Here is a 15,843-nt window from a genome sequence, read left to right as displayed (position 1 = left end):
CAGTCCAGAAAGACTTGTTCTTTGATCCTTTCACGTGTTCTGCAGTTTCATTTAACGAACAGGAGATCTTTCTAAAGCCTTCTCCATACGGAACCTAAAGTTTTTGCTTGTTTCCTTTAATCTCTTTTATTCCACAAATTCTCTGTTTCTTCTGAGAGACGGTTTATTTTTCTATTTCAGTCTCTCTTTTTCATGCTGCTAATGCTCTCCAATTCCTCAGTAATCCTTGGTAATTTATCGTATTTGGAGAAGAAGCTGGCGGAGGTTTTGCTTCCTTGGACTTCTCTTCATTGTTCAGCACACAACTCCCACACCTGCCCTGTCACGTCAGAGATGACAAAGGGGGCGAGGTGCATGGGCCGGCCAGTCTTCCTGCAGAAGGAGCAGGTGGGTGGAGAGCAGCCCCAGGAACCTACCACCCATAGGTCTTTGTAAAATGAACTTGATCTAACCTAACCACATCCACAACAGAAGTCTCCCTCTTTCTGATGGTTTGTGCAATTTCTTTAAGAGAAGAAGAGTAAGCACTGGCTACAGGTTTGCTATTTTTGTAAGAGAGAGAGGATGTGGGGGGAATTTCCTCATTCTAATTATCAAACTTATTTGGGGGATTTTCTTTTCTTTCTTTTTTTTTTAATTTAAGTAATGGTGGGACTGCCTAGCATGAGCGTGAGCAGAATATGCATAGAAACTGTTCAAGTGCCCGTCGGCCGGCAGAGAGGGACCAGTGTATGGCTGTGAACGTGCAGGAGCAGTGGAAGCCAGAGATGGTGTGGGATTCTGACACGATCTCAGGCACTGAGAGTGAAACACACTCGCTCATTACCTGAGCAGACGCCATGTCTCTTGGGAACCTGACAGCAGAGACTGCGAAGCTTTCATTGAGGATTAGGTTCTTCCCAGGTGCACCTGGACGCCTTGTCAAGGCAGGAAATGCATCTGAAACCTCCAACGAGTCAGAGTTTAGCACCGACAGTGCATAATCCACTCAAATACTGAGTTTTGCGTTCATTTGGCAGGTATGCAAGTTGACGTGCTTTGTCCAAATTCCTCTCCATATTAGGCCAATTTTGGTTGCAACCTTTGGTAAGAATCCTCATATCATTCATGTCATTTTTACCTCAAAATAAGCTTCTGATGTTTGACTTAACTTTAATACATGTTTACAACTCAGATTTCTTTTCTAAATAGGATTAATTTAGCTCAAAACCCACAAAGGGAAAGGATCGTGTTATGTTCTTTATAAAAGCAAACAAAAATTGGTATGGTGAAGTCACAGCCACAGATTCATCAGGAGTGTCTGAGATATTTCTGCTTTCTTCAGAATCACTAGTCAGTTAAGTCAGCTGAAAACTTACATTGCATTTCTACATCCTTGATGGTTTTCTTCACTAACAACAACAACAACAACAACAAAATGACCCCCGTCATGTGTTCTGTATGTTTAAGACGATAAAAGTCTGAACTCAAAGTGATCCAGCCTCAGATCACATTCCCGTCACTTCTAGACAGGAACTCATCATTGTTAAGCCTCGTTTTCCGAATCTGAAGAATGGGGCTAACGGTTTACCTACCTTATTAAGTTGCTAAAGATTACATGAGATACAGTTTGCAAAGTGTTTGGCATGCCTAGAATAGCTATTAAAAAGATACAATGTTTTAGCCTAAATGCCCACCAACCCAGGAATGGATTAACGAGCTGTGATATATGTATACCATGGAATACTATTCAGCCATTAAAAAAAATGGAGACTTTACATCCTTCGTATTAACCTGGATGGACGTGGAAGACATTATTCTTAGTAAAGCATCACAAGAATGGAGAAGCGTTGAATCCTATGTACTCAATTTTGATATGAGGACAATTAATGACAATTATGGTTATGGGGGGGAAGCAGAAAGAGAGAGGGAGGGAGGTGGGTGGGGCCTTGGTGTGTGTCACACTTTATGGGGGCAAGACATGATTGCAAGAGGGACTTTACCTAACAATTGCAATCAGTGTAACCTGGCTTATTGTACCCTCAATGAATCCCCAACAACAATAAAAAAAAAAAAAAAAGATACAATGTTTTATATTGAAATATGTTTTAACTTACTTTTATTTTCCATGAATATTCAGTAAATACTCATTTGTTAAGATGGCTATATTTAACTATTAATTTATAAAGACATCAAATTAAGCAACATATTAGGCCGGGGAAAAATGGAAAAAGTAGACATGTCATTTATTTAGCCTACTTTATTTCTCTACCATTTATAAGTGATAATGTTCAAACGGTCCCATTTCAAAACAAATAAGAGGGAGCTCTAACAACCGGCCTGGGAACGGGGAAGGATTGTCACCAGTTTCCTAAATGTTTCCCTGCCCATATTCTCTTTGAAGATCCATCCTCCACAGGGTTCCTCAAACAAAGTTTCTAATGTGCATATATGACTGTGTCAGTCAACTACTAGGAAGATGAAGTTCTAAGCCCTTAACCGAGGAACCCAAATGCCTTATGTCCCCTCTGGTCCTGCATTTCTCACCACCCCCCATCACTCAGTCATTGCTCAAGAAACAGTGATCTTCCTCTTCTTCCTCCTTCCATGCCCTGTCTCAACTCTGAGACTTTGTCCAGCTACCATTTCTCTCCATTCTTCCTCTCCAGCTCAGCGCTGGGGCCCCTCATCCAGAAAGCATGTGGGGCACACACTGAACCCCGCTGTGAGAGGCTCCCCTAGAGTGCTCCCACAGTCACTAGCTCCTATCTCACCCCACACTGGGTTTAAACTTACCCATTCTTGCATCTGTGCTGAAACTGTGTCTCGTGACAGCAGGGATTATACCTCGCTCACCTGCACACACCCAACAGGGAAACATGAATGTCTGGGGCCTTAATAAGCCTGCTTTGTTTCTGATGCAAAAATGTCAGATGTCCTCCTTGAACAGCCAAAGTTAGCATGATATTAAACAATCATTATTAATGATATGAAACAATATCTGAAAAATTATACTTTTCTAGCTTTAATCTGAACTGTGGCATTTTCCAGAGAGGTAAAACTTTGAAATCTTTCACCAGACATTCTCAAGCTTGGCCATTAGGATGATCTAGTGGAAAACATGGCTGTTTCCTTCCCAAGTGCCCCCCACTTCTGATGTTCGAAGCCAAGATCTTTGTATTTCCAGCAGTACCCCCGACCTGAGTTCCCTCTGCAGCCTACCCCATCTCAGTCAGCAGCAACTCTGTTCTTCTGGTGCTGAGCTGGCATCCTCGAGTCCTCTTTGTCTTACCGTCATCACTAGTCCGTGAGAAAATCCCATCAGCTCCACCATCTATCCATGCCCAGATTGACCCTGCTTTCCATAACTTCTAATGTCCCCATTTTGTCCCACACTATAATCACCACTTGCTTAGCTTACTTCGATCACATCCCAACTGATACTCTTGCTTTTGTCCTAAATCCAGACAGTTTATTCTCCACACAGCAGCCACAGTGACCCTCTCATTCCTCTGCTCAAATCCTCAATGGCTCCTGTGGGTTTAGCAAAGCCAGCATCCTTAAGCCCCCTTCAAGACCTGCAGGTCCTCCCTGGCCTAGCTTTCTAGTCCCACCTTGCCGGCCACCCCCCTGACCCCATAGCATGTCTTTGCCCTGGTTTGCTCTGACATCCCCGCCTCCTTGCTCTTGCGCACACATCAGACACGGGCCCCTTTGCGAGCCTTTCCACTTGCTTCTCCTTCCGCTCAGAGGACCCTTGCCCAGACATCTACACCTTTCTTACTTACCTCCTTCTGGAAGGATTTAAAAATCACCTTCTAATCACAGCCTCCTCTTGCTCCCTTATCAAAAGTATTTTGATAATTCTCTGCTTTTCCATTTGAAATAAGGCCAGGAAACAATATCAGGGGTGGAACATAAGAGGTGCTTAAAAATAATGGAATGAATGAATGGATGGATTCATAAAAATCCCTATCTATCTTGATTTCATGCTTCATTATCAGTGACAAATCTCCAAAATCACAACCCTGCAATTCCAAAAGCTGGTTTTCAATCTTGACTTAACTGTGCTCTTTCAAGGAGCAAACCAGGTGGTTACAAACTCTACAATGCCTGTCAGGTCCACAGCATCAGGGTGCAGTCTGAAGGGGCCAATATTCATGAGCTTTCCAGGGTATCAAGTCTGTCTCCCACACCATTCCTGGGCCATAGGTTGCTAATTTCTAAATGGGATACATGATTTTATGAAACTTAAGTGCAACACAAGCTATTTTCACAATGTATTTACTTTTAAAACTCCTTCCCAGATTCAATGAAATAAGGAGATGCTGGGTTCTTTTCCGCTCTATTCCCACTCTCCAACCTCTCCACCAGACCCAATTATCTTCATTCTTGTGGACATATTCCCTATTTTTACTGGAATGATATTGTGGAAATGCAAAAGTCTGCCACATGTAACCCATGGCAGAAAGAGCTGGAAGCTAAGACTCTTGATTTCCTTAATGAAGGAAATAGAAGAAAGGATTGGCCTTTACTAAGCTCTCTGAACTTGCTGGGCCTGTTTCCTCTTCTCTCCAGGGTCTGGGGTAGCCAAGAAGGGTGTCCTGGACTCTCCCACAAACTCCACCCATCCCCCCCATGATCTAGTAACATAGTTTACAAAATTATATAAACAAAGTTTCTGCACCTGTTTCCTAGCCCCCTGTCCAACCAAATTGCTACTCCTGAGTCCCTGCATCATGGATATCTTGGTACTGGTACTGAGGTGGCACTAATGATTGTCACCCTCTAAAACTTCATTGAAGAGAGAGCAGCAGTTGGTGGGAGAATATTTTCATTTCGGTAAACATACCCAGCATAACAGTGTGGGCAGTGGAATCCCAGCCTGGGTCCTGCTGTGCCAGGCCAGTCCTCAGGGGCAATTCCTGTGCTGAATTAAGAAAGCACTTGGCCACCTGCCTCGCGCATGCAACAAGTTCCTTTTTTTTTTTTAATCCTATTTATCTTCACAGTCATCTATTTGTGTCAAGAAAGGAAGCATATGAGCACAGCATCTGTTACTAGAACGACACAATCACCCAAATACTTCTATAAGGAGAAAAAAGCAACAATAAATCCGGATTGGTTGTCAGGTGTTTCAGGGAACAAAACATTAGTCTTTCAATCTTGGTGCCTTGTTCAAGCTGAGCATATGGTGCTAACAGCAGAGAATCACCAGCTCATCCTGGTCTTTCATGGACACAGAAAATGTCACCTCCTCGGAATTGGCAGAGAAAAGCAGGCTGCTTTTCCCCAGCCCAGGCCCTGGCTCCCTATAATACAGCAGGTAGAAATTCAAGGACTTCAATTTCAGTTACTTTGTCCCCATAGCTGGAATTTATGTGAATCCAATGATAGGTAAGGAGGAGTCCTCTACTTTTCCCAAAGACTAATTTAGACAAGATATAATGAAGTTCAAGCCAAATGCAAGAGTAATAATTGAAGGAAATTGATTATTGGTGAGTTTCCCACTACTACTGAAACCTATGTCACTTCAATGTCCGATTTGGGAAAATCCCTTACTTTTTCTGACAAGGTAGTGTCTGCCACGTTATCATGTAAATACTGCGAGTGCTACTTGCTTTTTCCTGGGTGGTGTACAATCAACAGGTCTAAGTAATTCTTTGCTAAATTTGCCTTATTCACATGGTTTAGTGTTCAGACTGGGAAGAGAGGGGGGAGGGAGGGGCGGAAGAGAGGGAGGTGGCAGGGACGGAGAGACCATCTTAATGTCAAAAAGAAGGAACATTTCAGGGAAGATGCTGACAGGTTCCAGGAAAGCCCTGGCGTTCTCTATACCCCGCAAATTCTGACAACGGGCCAGAAAGACGCTCCCAGCTTGCTCTCTGCTCCAGCCCAGCTGCTCCTGGGTTCCCCCACCAAGCGCCCAGGTGCGCCCCGCCAGGGGACAGCGAGCCCTTTACCTGCCAGGCTGCCCGGCCTCTGGAGGGTGGCGGTGGCATACAGCTCCTGCGAGTGCTTGCTGTACTGCTCCGACGCGTGCACCAGGCGCTTGGTGGGCGACAGGGTGGCGTACGTGCCGATGGTGGAGCTCAGCTGGTGGATGGGCGAGGAGGAGATGGTGGACTGCACGGTGGGGGGCGAGGTCACGCGGATCGGGGACAGGCCGGCCGAGGACACCACGATGTTGATGGGCGAGCTGGTACTGTAGGACTTGGCCAGGCGGCTGGGCGACTGCTTGGGCGAGGAGCCGCGCGGCGCGGCGTAGGCGGCGCCCTCGGGGGCCGAGCCGCCACGCTGCAGCTTGGTGGGCGAGCCGCCCTGCGACGAGGCCAGAGGGGAGCCCCCGCGCGGGGGCGCGGGCAGCGTGGAGCTGGAGTAGTAGAGCGCCGCGGCGGCGGCGGCGGCGGGCGGCGCGTCCGGCAGGTGGAAGGCGCTGCCCAGGCTGGGCGCGAACGGCTCCCGCGGCGGCGGCGGCGGCGGCGCGGGCTCGGGCCCCGCCAGGTGGCCGGCGCGGCTCGTCGTGCCCTGTGCCCGGGAGAGGAGAAAACACGCGCACTTAGCGAGGGACAAGCAATTGGCCCACCCAGCCCGGCCCGGCCCCGAGCGGAGGAGGAGGAGGAGGAAGGGGGGGGGGGGAGGAGGACCCGGGCGCGTCAGGTGCCGCCGGCGGCTTAGCGCGCGCAGCTGCGCCCGCACCAAGCCGCGACCCCGGTCCCGAGGGCAGGTCGCTGTCCCGCGACCCGGGTCCCCTCGGGCAGGTCTCTCTCCCGCGACCCCGGGTCCCCTCGGGCAGGTCGCTCTCCCGCGACCCAGGTCCCCTCGGGCAGGTCGCTCTCCCGCGACCCGGGTCCCCGCGGGCAGGTTGCTCTCCCGCGACCCGGGTCCCCTCGGGCAGGCCGTTGTCCCGCTCCGGCGGCCGCCGGCTGACAGAGGGACGGAAGGCACGCTTGACAAATGAAACCTGTATTGGCTTACGTTCCCCGGACGTTTCGGGAATGGCAGAGACATGGCTTTAGTCACATAAAGGTTTGAAAAGGACCCCCGACAGGGCGATCACGATCTGTTAGTTGTAATGACAAATTCGGGCAGTAAATCCTGCGCACCCCCTTCCCCCCTCCCCCCCCCCACACCAAGGTCATTTCCTGGGATACACTTTCTACCTCCAAGACCCGCCAAGTTACATACTTATCTGGAGAACATCAAGAGTAATAAACATACTCCTTACAGTTTATTCTGCTGCTATTCTCGCGTGATTCTTCTTTGGGGGCAAGAAAAGTTAAACGGAGGGAAAAATAGTAAGTCAGAATGAATTCGCTTGGTCTTTTCAGTATTTAAAATACACGCTAGAGAAATCAGAGCAGTTGCATATGAGATGGCTTAAAAAAAAAAAAAGCCTCGCTTTTCTAGATTTTAACACTGGGCTCCAGATCTTTCAGCAGCTCCCTCTAGCTCCCTTTTAAGAGCCCCCCGCAGCTGTGTCTTCACACTGAAAGCCCCGTCGCCTCTCCTTTATTTAGGAGAACGCAAAAGACAACAAGGGCTGGGGAGACAGTTGGAGGGAAAAGCACTTTCCTTGAATCCTGTCCAGAGACAAATCTGCATTAGAATGAAAACACTGCGCTGTTACCAACTTCCAGGCAGGAGGTCTTAGATCTTCCAGGCTTCCCCGAGGGAGCAGACAGGGTTTTGAGAGCCTGCTGGTGTGAAAAGGGAATAGGAGTGTACACTGGTGGGGGAAAAAACCGGGAAGGAAGGTTTTGAAACCAGGAAGCTGGAGCTGGGTGGGGAGGAGGAAGCCAGGGAGAGAGATGGAACAGATGCTGCCCATTCAAAGTTTCAATTATGCCTCTCCACTGTTTGGGAATGGCAATTGGCAAATAATAGACCGGGCACTTTTATCCACACATACCCAGCCTTCCAAATTTTATCTGGGATGTCAGGTTCCTGTGAAGATCTGAGGAGTTAACTGAGCAACATGAAAATCCTCTATGAGGAGCAGCCTGGCAAAGATCCACACTTTGGTGAAAGACGTTCTCTGTGCTCTTGTGTGTGTGTGTGTGTGTATGTGTGTGCACATGCACGGGCGTGCATGGACATAGGTGTTCACAGATGAGGCATAACTTTTATATATTCTTGTATATGTGTGTGGTGTGACACACACTCAACCTATAGAGCAGCTATTTTGAGTTAAACAGCAAAAGTGCAAATAAAATGTGAGCCCCATGATTTCATTTAATGATACGTATCCAAATAGTTCAGGGCCTGACTGATAGTCGAGACTTCACCAACATTTGTGACATGCATGAAGGATGGTTCCTACAGCTGGTCCTGTAGCTTTGGCAATGAGGGTTTTTATGTGCAGGATACAAAATACAGAACTGGTGCACTCACCCTGAACCCCAGAAAAATAGTCCTGCATCATCCAGAGTCATTGAGGGGATGGCTCAAATTTGATGATGCTTCTTTCCCAGGAGAAGCTCTGAGCATGAAACATTTAGACTTGGGTTCTCAAATCTGGCTATATGTTGTAATTGCTAGGGAAGCCTTTTTTAAAAAAATCTCAGTACCCATGACTTCACATAGCCATCTAATTCAGATCCCTGAAGGCAGAGCCTAAGCCTCAGGCCTTTTGGAAGTTCATCAGGTCACTGCATGGTGTGACCAAATAGGAGAACCAGTTCTCTCCAGGGCCGGGGCTTCAATAGAGGTCCCTGTTCCAGGAGCTGCTTTACAGCCTCGGAATCAGCATTACTCACCTCAAACCCAACATAAACCCCAGAGAAGGCCCAGCATATGTGTTTCAATGAGTTCTCCAGGTGATTGGAGGGCTTCCAAAGCTTACCAGCCACTATTCTAGAACAGATTTTGATTCAGGGAGTCTGGAGTGGGCTCCAGAGCCTGCATTACTAACACTCTTCCTAGAAAAGGGATCCCACCGGTCTGGGACCGACCACTAGGCTGCACAGGTTGTTCCTCTGAAAGCTCCTTTCTGGGATTCCTTATCAACGAAGGGCTGGGCAACTTTCAGCCATGCAAAACCTAGCTGGCAAGTGATGTAAAATCCTCAGATGGAAATTTCTGAAAACCCTTCTTGCAGGAGAATAATGGAGAGAAAGAACTCCAGGCAGCCTTAGCTACATTGCTTGTTTATAACAAATACTTGTTATGTCTTGGATGTACAACATTAATAATAATCTTATAATATATTAATGATGCATTATAAGATAGCAGATTTTTAATAACATAAATAGTAATTAAAGCATACCAATGGAAATTAAAATAATATTAAGACAGTTTTCATTCTAATATTGAAATATTAGAATGGCACAAAGCCCGTGAAAACCTTGATGACTTTTACTAACATTTCATTTTTCTGTTACTCTGTGGGACGTGCAGTCTTAGGAGTGCTAACTCTGCTGAATATGATTGTCTCCTAAATTTCCTTAAATGGACCCTAAATCTGTAGAAGTTTTGAGAACTGCCACACTCATTCCAGACACTTTGACAAGCTACAGTAGCCAACTAGAAAATCTTTTAGATATTGTTAGGAGCTGGGTGAAATTTTGCCCATGATTTTGATGCAACAAAGAAAATATAAACAATAAAATTTTATATACTCTATAAAGTGTTAAGTGGTATTGTCTGTTATGTGCTAAAATGCAACTCCAAAAGAGCTTCCTGAATCCATTTGTCTTAACACCTTCAGTCAAGGAGCCTTCCTAGGGGTACCAGCTCTCCTGGTGAGATGCCAGCAGAGCTTCCTGCCATGTTGGAAATGTTGTCAATCTTCACTGTCTACTATGGCAGCCACCAGATACATGGACCTATTGAGACCTTGAAATGTGGCTAATCAATTCAGAAACTAAATTTTAATATGCATTTAACTTAAATTAATGTGAATTTACAGAGCCTTATGTGACTAGCGGCCACCTTAGTGGATAGCATAGGTGTCTAAATTTTTCTGCTGTTCACAGTGAATAATCCAAGGTTGTTATATGCAATGGTTCAGGGAATAATAAATGCCTAAGTTCTTTGACTAAACAGAGAAATTGTTTTGTAGCATGATTTGGACAATAATAAATCTTTCAGGAGCTTGTTTTCCCTTTTGTGCTGTTTTTTCTTTCTTTTTGTAATTGCCTTTAGTAACTCTTGGCCAGATAGAGAGATATAAGGCTTTCCTTCAAGTCTCCTGCACAATTTACAACCTAGTTTATTACCACTTAACAGAGCATTAGGAATACTATAAAGACATTTCGACACATGCAGAATTTCATCCACTTTACTGTCTTGGAAGTTCAATTCCACCTTAGGAGTATGTTAGCATTAAAAAAGTATAAATCTAATTTTAAAATTAGAATTCAGGTAAAATTTCACTGATTTTTTTTTTTTTTTACACTGAAGACTACATACTCTTTCCCCAGAGATATTTGGAAATGTGCATGTACATGCATTGAGAATTAAAATAATATTTTTATTGATGATGACATTCTTAAAAGAAAAATAATGATATGAAAAATTTAGAAATACTTGGACAGATTGGGCCCCAGTACCGTCCTTGGTCACATACTATGGGCTGCTGGCAGGCATAACTCTTATTGGTATCTTCCCTCTCAACTCTTTGTATCAGTCTCAGCCTGATACACTTTGTCTTTCCACCCCTTCCCAATGGGAGACCCAGCTAAGCCAAACCCACAAACAGGACATTAATAGATAAGTGAACTTTTCAAGCAGATTCTCTGATTAAATAGTTTCTGACAGGCAGAGTATGGTGCACACTAAAATGTAATTCTGGTCTTTCTTTCCATTAAGGGAAATGCATGAAGAAAAATATGGAAAACTAATTCATCAAAGATTTTATAAATCAAAATTAAATATTTCATCTGTATACACGTATGCTTCAGGTGGGTCAGATTTAGGATATACTACAGTTAGTTGTGTGTGTGTTTATATGTGTATACTTAGTGGTACACTGAGGCCTCTTGGTAACTGTGGAGTGCATTTATACCTAGTTTATAGAACTATTTAAGAGGTGGATGTATTTTTGAACTATAATAGAAAAGATATTGAAATGGGAAGTTAGGCAACATGTATATTTTCCCCAACAGCCATTCATTACCAGTACTCAAGTTCCATGAATTAATTTCACTCACTAACTCATTAAGCCACAAATAAGAGCCTCATACAAGTTGAACATCCCTGATCTAGAAACCCCAAATCCAAAATGCTCCCAAATTTCAAACACTGTGAGTCTGACTATGCGGCCACAGTGGAAAAGTCCATCTCTGACCCCTGTGTGTTCTAATAGTTCACCATGTGCAAATCTTGTTTCAGCCACAAGATTATTAATAATGTTGTATAGAATTACCTTCACTTTATGTGTACAAGGCATATATGAAACAAATGAATTCTGTGTTTTGACTTGGGTCTCCTCTCCCAAATATTTCATTATATATGTGCAAATATTCTAAAATCCAAAGACCTTAGAATTCTAAAGCAGTCCTGGACCTGAGCATTTGGAATGAGATGCTAAACCTGCCTGTTGAGGAGTTCGTTCTTGACGTGCTCTCAGCAATTCCCATCTGTGGAGTGTTTTACTTTCACGCTATTTTGGAGATCTATCACTGTTGTCTTTTTGTTTGTACAGAATACTATCTGGCTCACAATTATGACACTGTTCTTTTTTGGAAGTATGGGGCCCTAAGAATATGGTACTCTTGGACCAGAAAGCAGCATTGGCCTTGAGGCCGAGCACGTTTGCCTTCCCATCTCTTTTTGCTGTGTAGAGGGAGTAGGGATGGCAGAGGAGTCATAGGAGAAAATTCTTGGAACTTGGAACTTATTTAATCTGCACTCAGTGGGGATCTGGCAGGGCAAACAGAACAGAATGAAACAAAACAAAACAAAACAAAACACCCCCAATGCTTACAGCCGGTCAACAAGAGACTTGACAGCCTGTAATGGCTCAGGAATCTTGACTTCCAGTCCTGAGTAAGGTCTGTCACTAAGCAAAACCACATTCTTAGAGCAGGTCCATGATTTATGAGCAGTCCTGTGAGGATGCATTTAGACCTGCCAAGTTTTTTCAGATTGTCAGCAAGGTCCCTGATTCTGGGAGGGGGGAATATTTGCCCAGAATGCTGGGCAGCCAGGCTGACCATGTCAGGAAGGGAGCACAGCAGTCCCTGTTTTGTGGTGTCCCAGAGGCGAGCACAGTAAGGTGAGATCACCACTCTGCTCACCCTGCATTAACCCCTTTCTATTTTCCTGGGACAATAATCAGACCGGCAAACCTCATCCCTGCAATGTCTCCTCTTCTCAGATAATACTGGTTGTGGGTGAAGAAGGTCCCACTGGGAATCGTGCCGAGTCAGTGCAGGGTCCAGGGGTGAAGCTGGAGGGCCCATTTCAACGGCAGGTGGAAACCCCAGGGCCAGGACCACAGAACAGTCAAAACACATGAACGGAGCACGGGCAGGAAGGACTTGGGGCTAGTGATCGAAGGAACAGTCTGGTGGTGCAGAAGGGACAGGGCCAAGAGAAAGTAAAGGCCACATCGGAGACGTCCTCTTTGCATGAGTTTAAATGCCGGAACAAATTCAGAGCAAGGCTTTCAGATGACATCTGCAAAGGAGTATGTTTCTAACTGAGAATAATCTGGTGATGTGATCGAGCAGCACCAGCTCTGTGCTACTCTAAAAACTTTTGAGATATTGCTATAGTTTCCCGACACAAGTTTGTCTAGAACCCCGGGCTTACACACAAATGTGAACAAGCCCATTTATTCTCACAACTCAAAACAAGTAGAAATGTCCAACTCCAAAAGGCAAACAACCTTATTTAGGTGTTACATGAAATGCTCCTATAATATAAGGCAATTAAAATGAAACTACATCCCCAAATAAGTTAAGTGCCCTTGAACTCACTCCCTGGTAGGTCATAGATTGTCTTGAGCACTGCAACCGTTGCTCACAAAAAGTGGAAAACTTCTCTTTTGAAACTGTATTCAGAAGAATGCCGCTTTAAAATTCCAATGGAAGATAATCCTGGGACTGTGAGAAAGTTTTGATTTTGGAAACAAATAAAATCACCAAGTGCTTTGACAATTCTCTTCACGGGTGGCTGGTGACTAATATGTAACAAAAACAGCAGAGACAATTTCTATGCACAGTCATATGTTTTCCCTAAGGTAATCAGCACTGGGATTGTTACTGTTGGTGAGGAAAGAAGGGCTGGGTTTACCTGTTGGTGAGGTCCCACTAACTCAGAAAGGAGGTGCCCACCTTAAATTGAATTTAAATAATTGAAAAACCAAGGTACTCAGAAGAAATTCTTTTCCTCAGATGAGAACAGCTCATTGAAAAGGACCTTAAGAGCAGTTATAACCTTGGAGTAATAATGAAGACCACCCTCACTGCCTTCTCTTTGTTAGAGGTCTCAGAATTATGGGGTAGTGGGAGGGAGGGAGGGAGGGGGGGGAGAGAGAGAGAGAGAGAGAGATTGAACAAGCCACATTGTCCCTGCCACTTCAGCAGGAAGGAAGCAGCAATGGACTCATTTCCCCAAGGCTTCTAAGTCCCAAGTACAAATATGGTGGCATAGATCTTTGCCTCCTTGGGTTTTGATTTTTCCTTCTTTTTGACCTCCCTGTAATGAGACTTTGATTAAGGTCCATATTGATACGTATTCTGGAAGGTGGTTCATACGCCCATTCCTGTGTCCACCAGAGGGAAGAAAATGGAAAAGGAAAAAATATTAAAAAATGATATAAGTATTTTATATAAATTTATCTTAAAGAATAAAGAAGGAGGGGTTTCTTTATGGTAACCCTTTCTTAAAACGTACATAAACATTGGCAAAAAAAAAAAACCTACATAAAACTTTTATTTCAGCAAGTGGCTCATTTAGTGTAACTTTGATAATCAAAATATTTGCTCAGAAGAGGAAGTGGAGAAGCAAAACACGTACACACCCTCCCTGCAGTGAGAAATACGTCCATTCCAGACCGAATAACTGAAAAGAGAAATGTGGGAAGAACATTTTAAAGCAAAGCAAGGAGTAGGGACTTACACTAGGTAGTCATCTTAAAACTATCCTAAAAACAAATACACTACCAGTTTCCCACAAATATGCCAAGAAAAATAGGCAAAACAACATGAATGATCTTCTAAATGTTGCAGAATGAACACACTTGCACAAACAATACAACTCCAACTTTTCTGTTTTCCAAGTTTACTGGTGACTTTTATCTGTTTTTACCTAAAAACAACTTCTTTAATAACCCAGCAGACTGGAGTAATGTCAGAGCAGTCGTCTCTTTAACTCTCTCCATTCAATACTCAATACAATGGGCGTTTTGGGGAACCCTCGTCCATCACATCTACCTGACGTGAGCGTGCGCCAAGAAGCAAAGTTCCAAACGACCACACTGGCCCCCAAGAGAAGTGAGCAGATGGCATATTCATAGTTATGATATAGCACAAATGTGGACTTTTGATACATAAAATTCAGCACAACATTAAATACATAGGCCGGATCAAAAAGAATTGGCACTTTTGCTTCTCAGAAAGCTTATTGCCTTTCTAGAATATGCACCAGTGTTCAGGTTTAGTTCAGAGAGCTATCCAACAGTTCTTAATTCCCTGCAGCAAGCAGGCCATTCCCCAGGATGACACTGGTGTACCAACTCCAGATCAAGCATGTTTCACATCTCTGGGCTGTGTTCTCCTTTGCCAGACTCTGTCTACGGATGTATACTTTCATGTTCCCTACGCATTTTATTTCTTTGTGGGACAAAATGTTTGGTGAGACTAGGTTTGGACATGGGGAGAAACCAACATTTTTCGTGTGGCTCTTCTCTGCCAGAAGTTTTATGTTCAGCCTTTCATACCATCCAGTGGAAATCTGATGGAAGCAGGCAGAACCTGGAGGACAGCCAATTTCTTTACCCTCCATCTCACCCACAAACTTGCACAATATAATTAAAACAAATCAGGCTGGTATTGGTGGAAACTGATGAATATTTGGTGAGTGCTGGGCCCGTTACCAGGGATGTGCAGATGAATTCTGCACAGTTTCCACTGCTGCAATGAAGCAATCTAATGGCTGGGGACAGACTTAGATAAAACTGACTACAGAATTCTTTTCTGGTTCCTCACCTGACTCTGAGTGACAGGCAGGGTCCTCACCATGATCAGCGTGGCCTCCCATCACCTGGCAAACCCCTGGACCCGGCTCTAGACACCCTGGTCACCTTGATTTTCTGTAACATGCTAGGCTGCCCCACCCAGGGGCCACTGTATTTGCCACTTTCCTGACAGCAATGTAGCTCCCTCCTTCTCCTCCTCCTGTCTTTGCTCAGATGTCTCCTTCTCCCAGAGACTCTCTCGTGCTTCACACCACCCTGAACTTTGGATCTTGCCATTGCCTTCCCACAGAAACCATCCCTTCTAATATACTGTGCAACTTACTTACTATGTTGATTTTCTGGGTCCCCATCCTTGCTGCTAGAATATAAGATTCTTGAGGAATGAGATCATGCCCAATTTTTCTGGTACTCCATCCCAAGCACATAGGCTTATGGCACCCAAGGGCACACAATAAACATCTTGAGTGCATCAAAGAATAATGTAAAGATAAATAAATACATCTGAAAATGTAGCTCTGCTTTGAATGGGCTACTTCACAAGAGCCAATACAAAGGTCAAGGTTGCTGTGGAAGAGAAGGGAGCTATGGAAGGTGATCTACACTGTTTAGAGGCTAGGTGGGAGCATGCAGCCTAGCCCTGCAGAGTGCTGGGACTGGGGAAAAGGATAATTATAGTTACTCATGTCATTTTCTGGAATGGCCTTGAGGTCAGAAGA

At 44.6% G+C, this 15,843-nt stretch overlaps 1 protein-coding gene across 3 annotated transcripts in view; it reads right to left on the bottom strand.

Annotated features, from left to right (window-relative positions):
* CTNND2 (catenin delta 2) overlaps positions 1-15,843 on the bottom strand; it is a 943,962-nt gene that overhangs the window by 445,936 nt on the left and 482,183 nt on the right. For all 3 annotated transcript variants that reach the window (XM_053592980.1, XM_053592979.1, XM_053592981.1), the window contains one exon: positions 5,943-6,507. In XM_053592980.1, the coding sequence (XP_053448955.1) occupies positions 5,943-6,507 (565 nt within the window). The remainder of the gene's footprint in view (positions 1-5,942; positions 6,508-15,843) is intronic.

This window comes from Nycticebus coucang, chromosome 1, assembly GCF_027406575.1.
Source record: "Nycticebus coucang isolate mNycCou1 chromosome 1, mNycCou1.pri, whole genome shotgun sequence".
Classification (NCBI taxonomy): Eukaryota; Metazoa; Chordata; class Mammalia; order Primates; family Lorisidae; genus Nycticebus; species Nycticebus coucang.
This window is presented reverse-complemented; position numbering and strand designations above follow the sequence as displayed.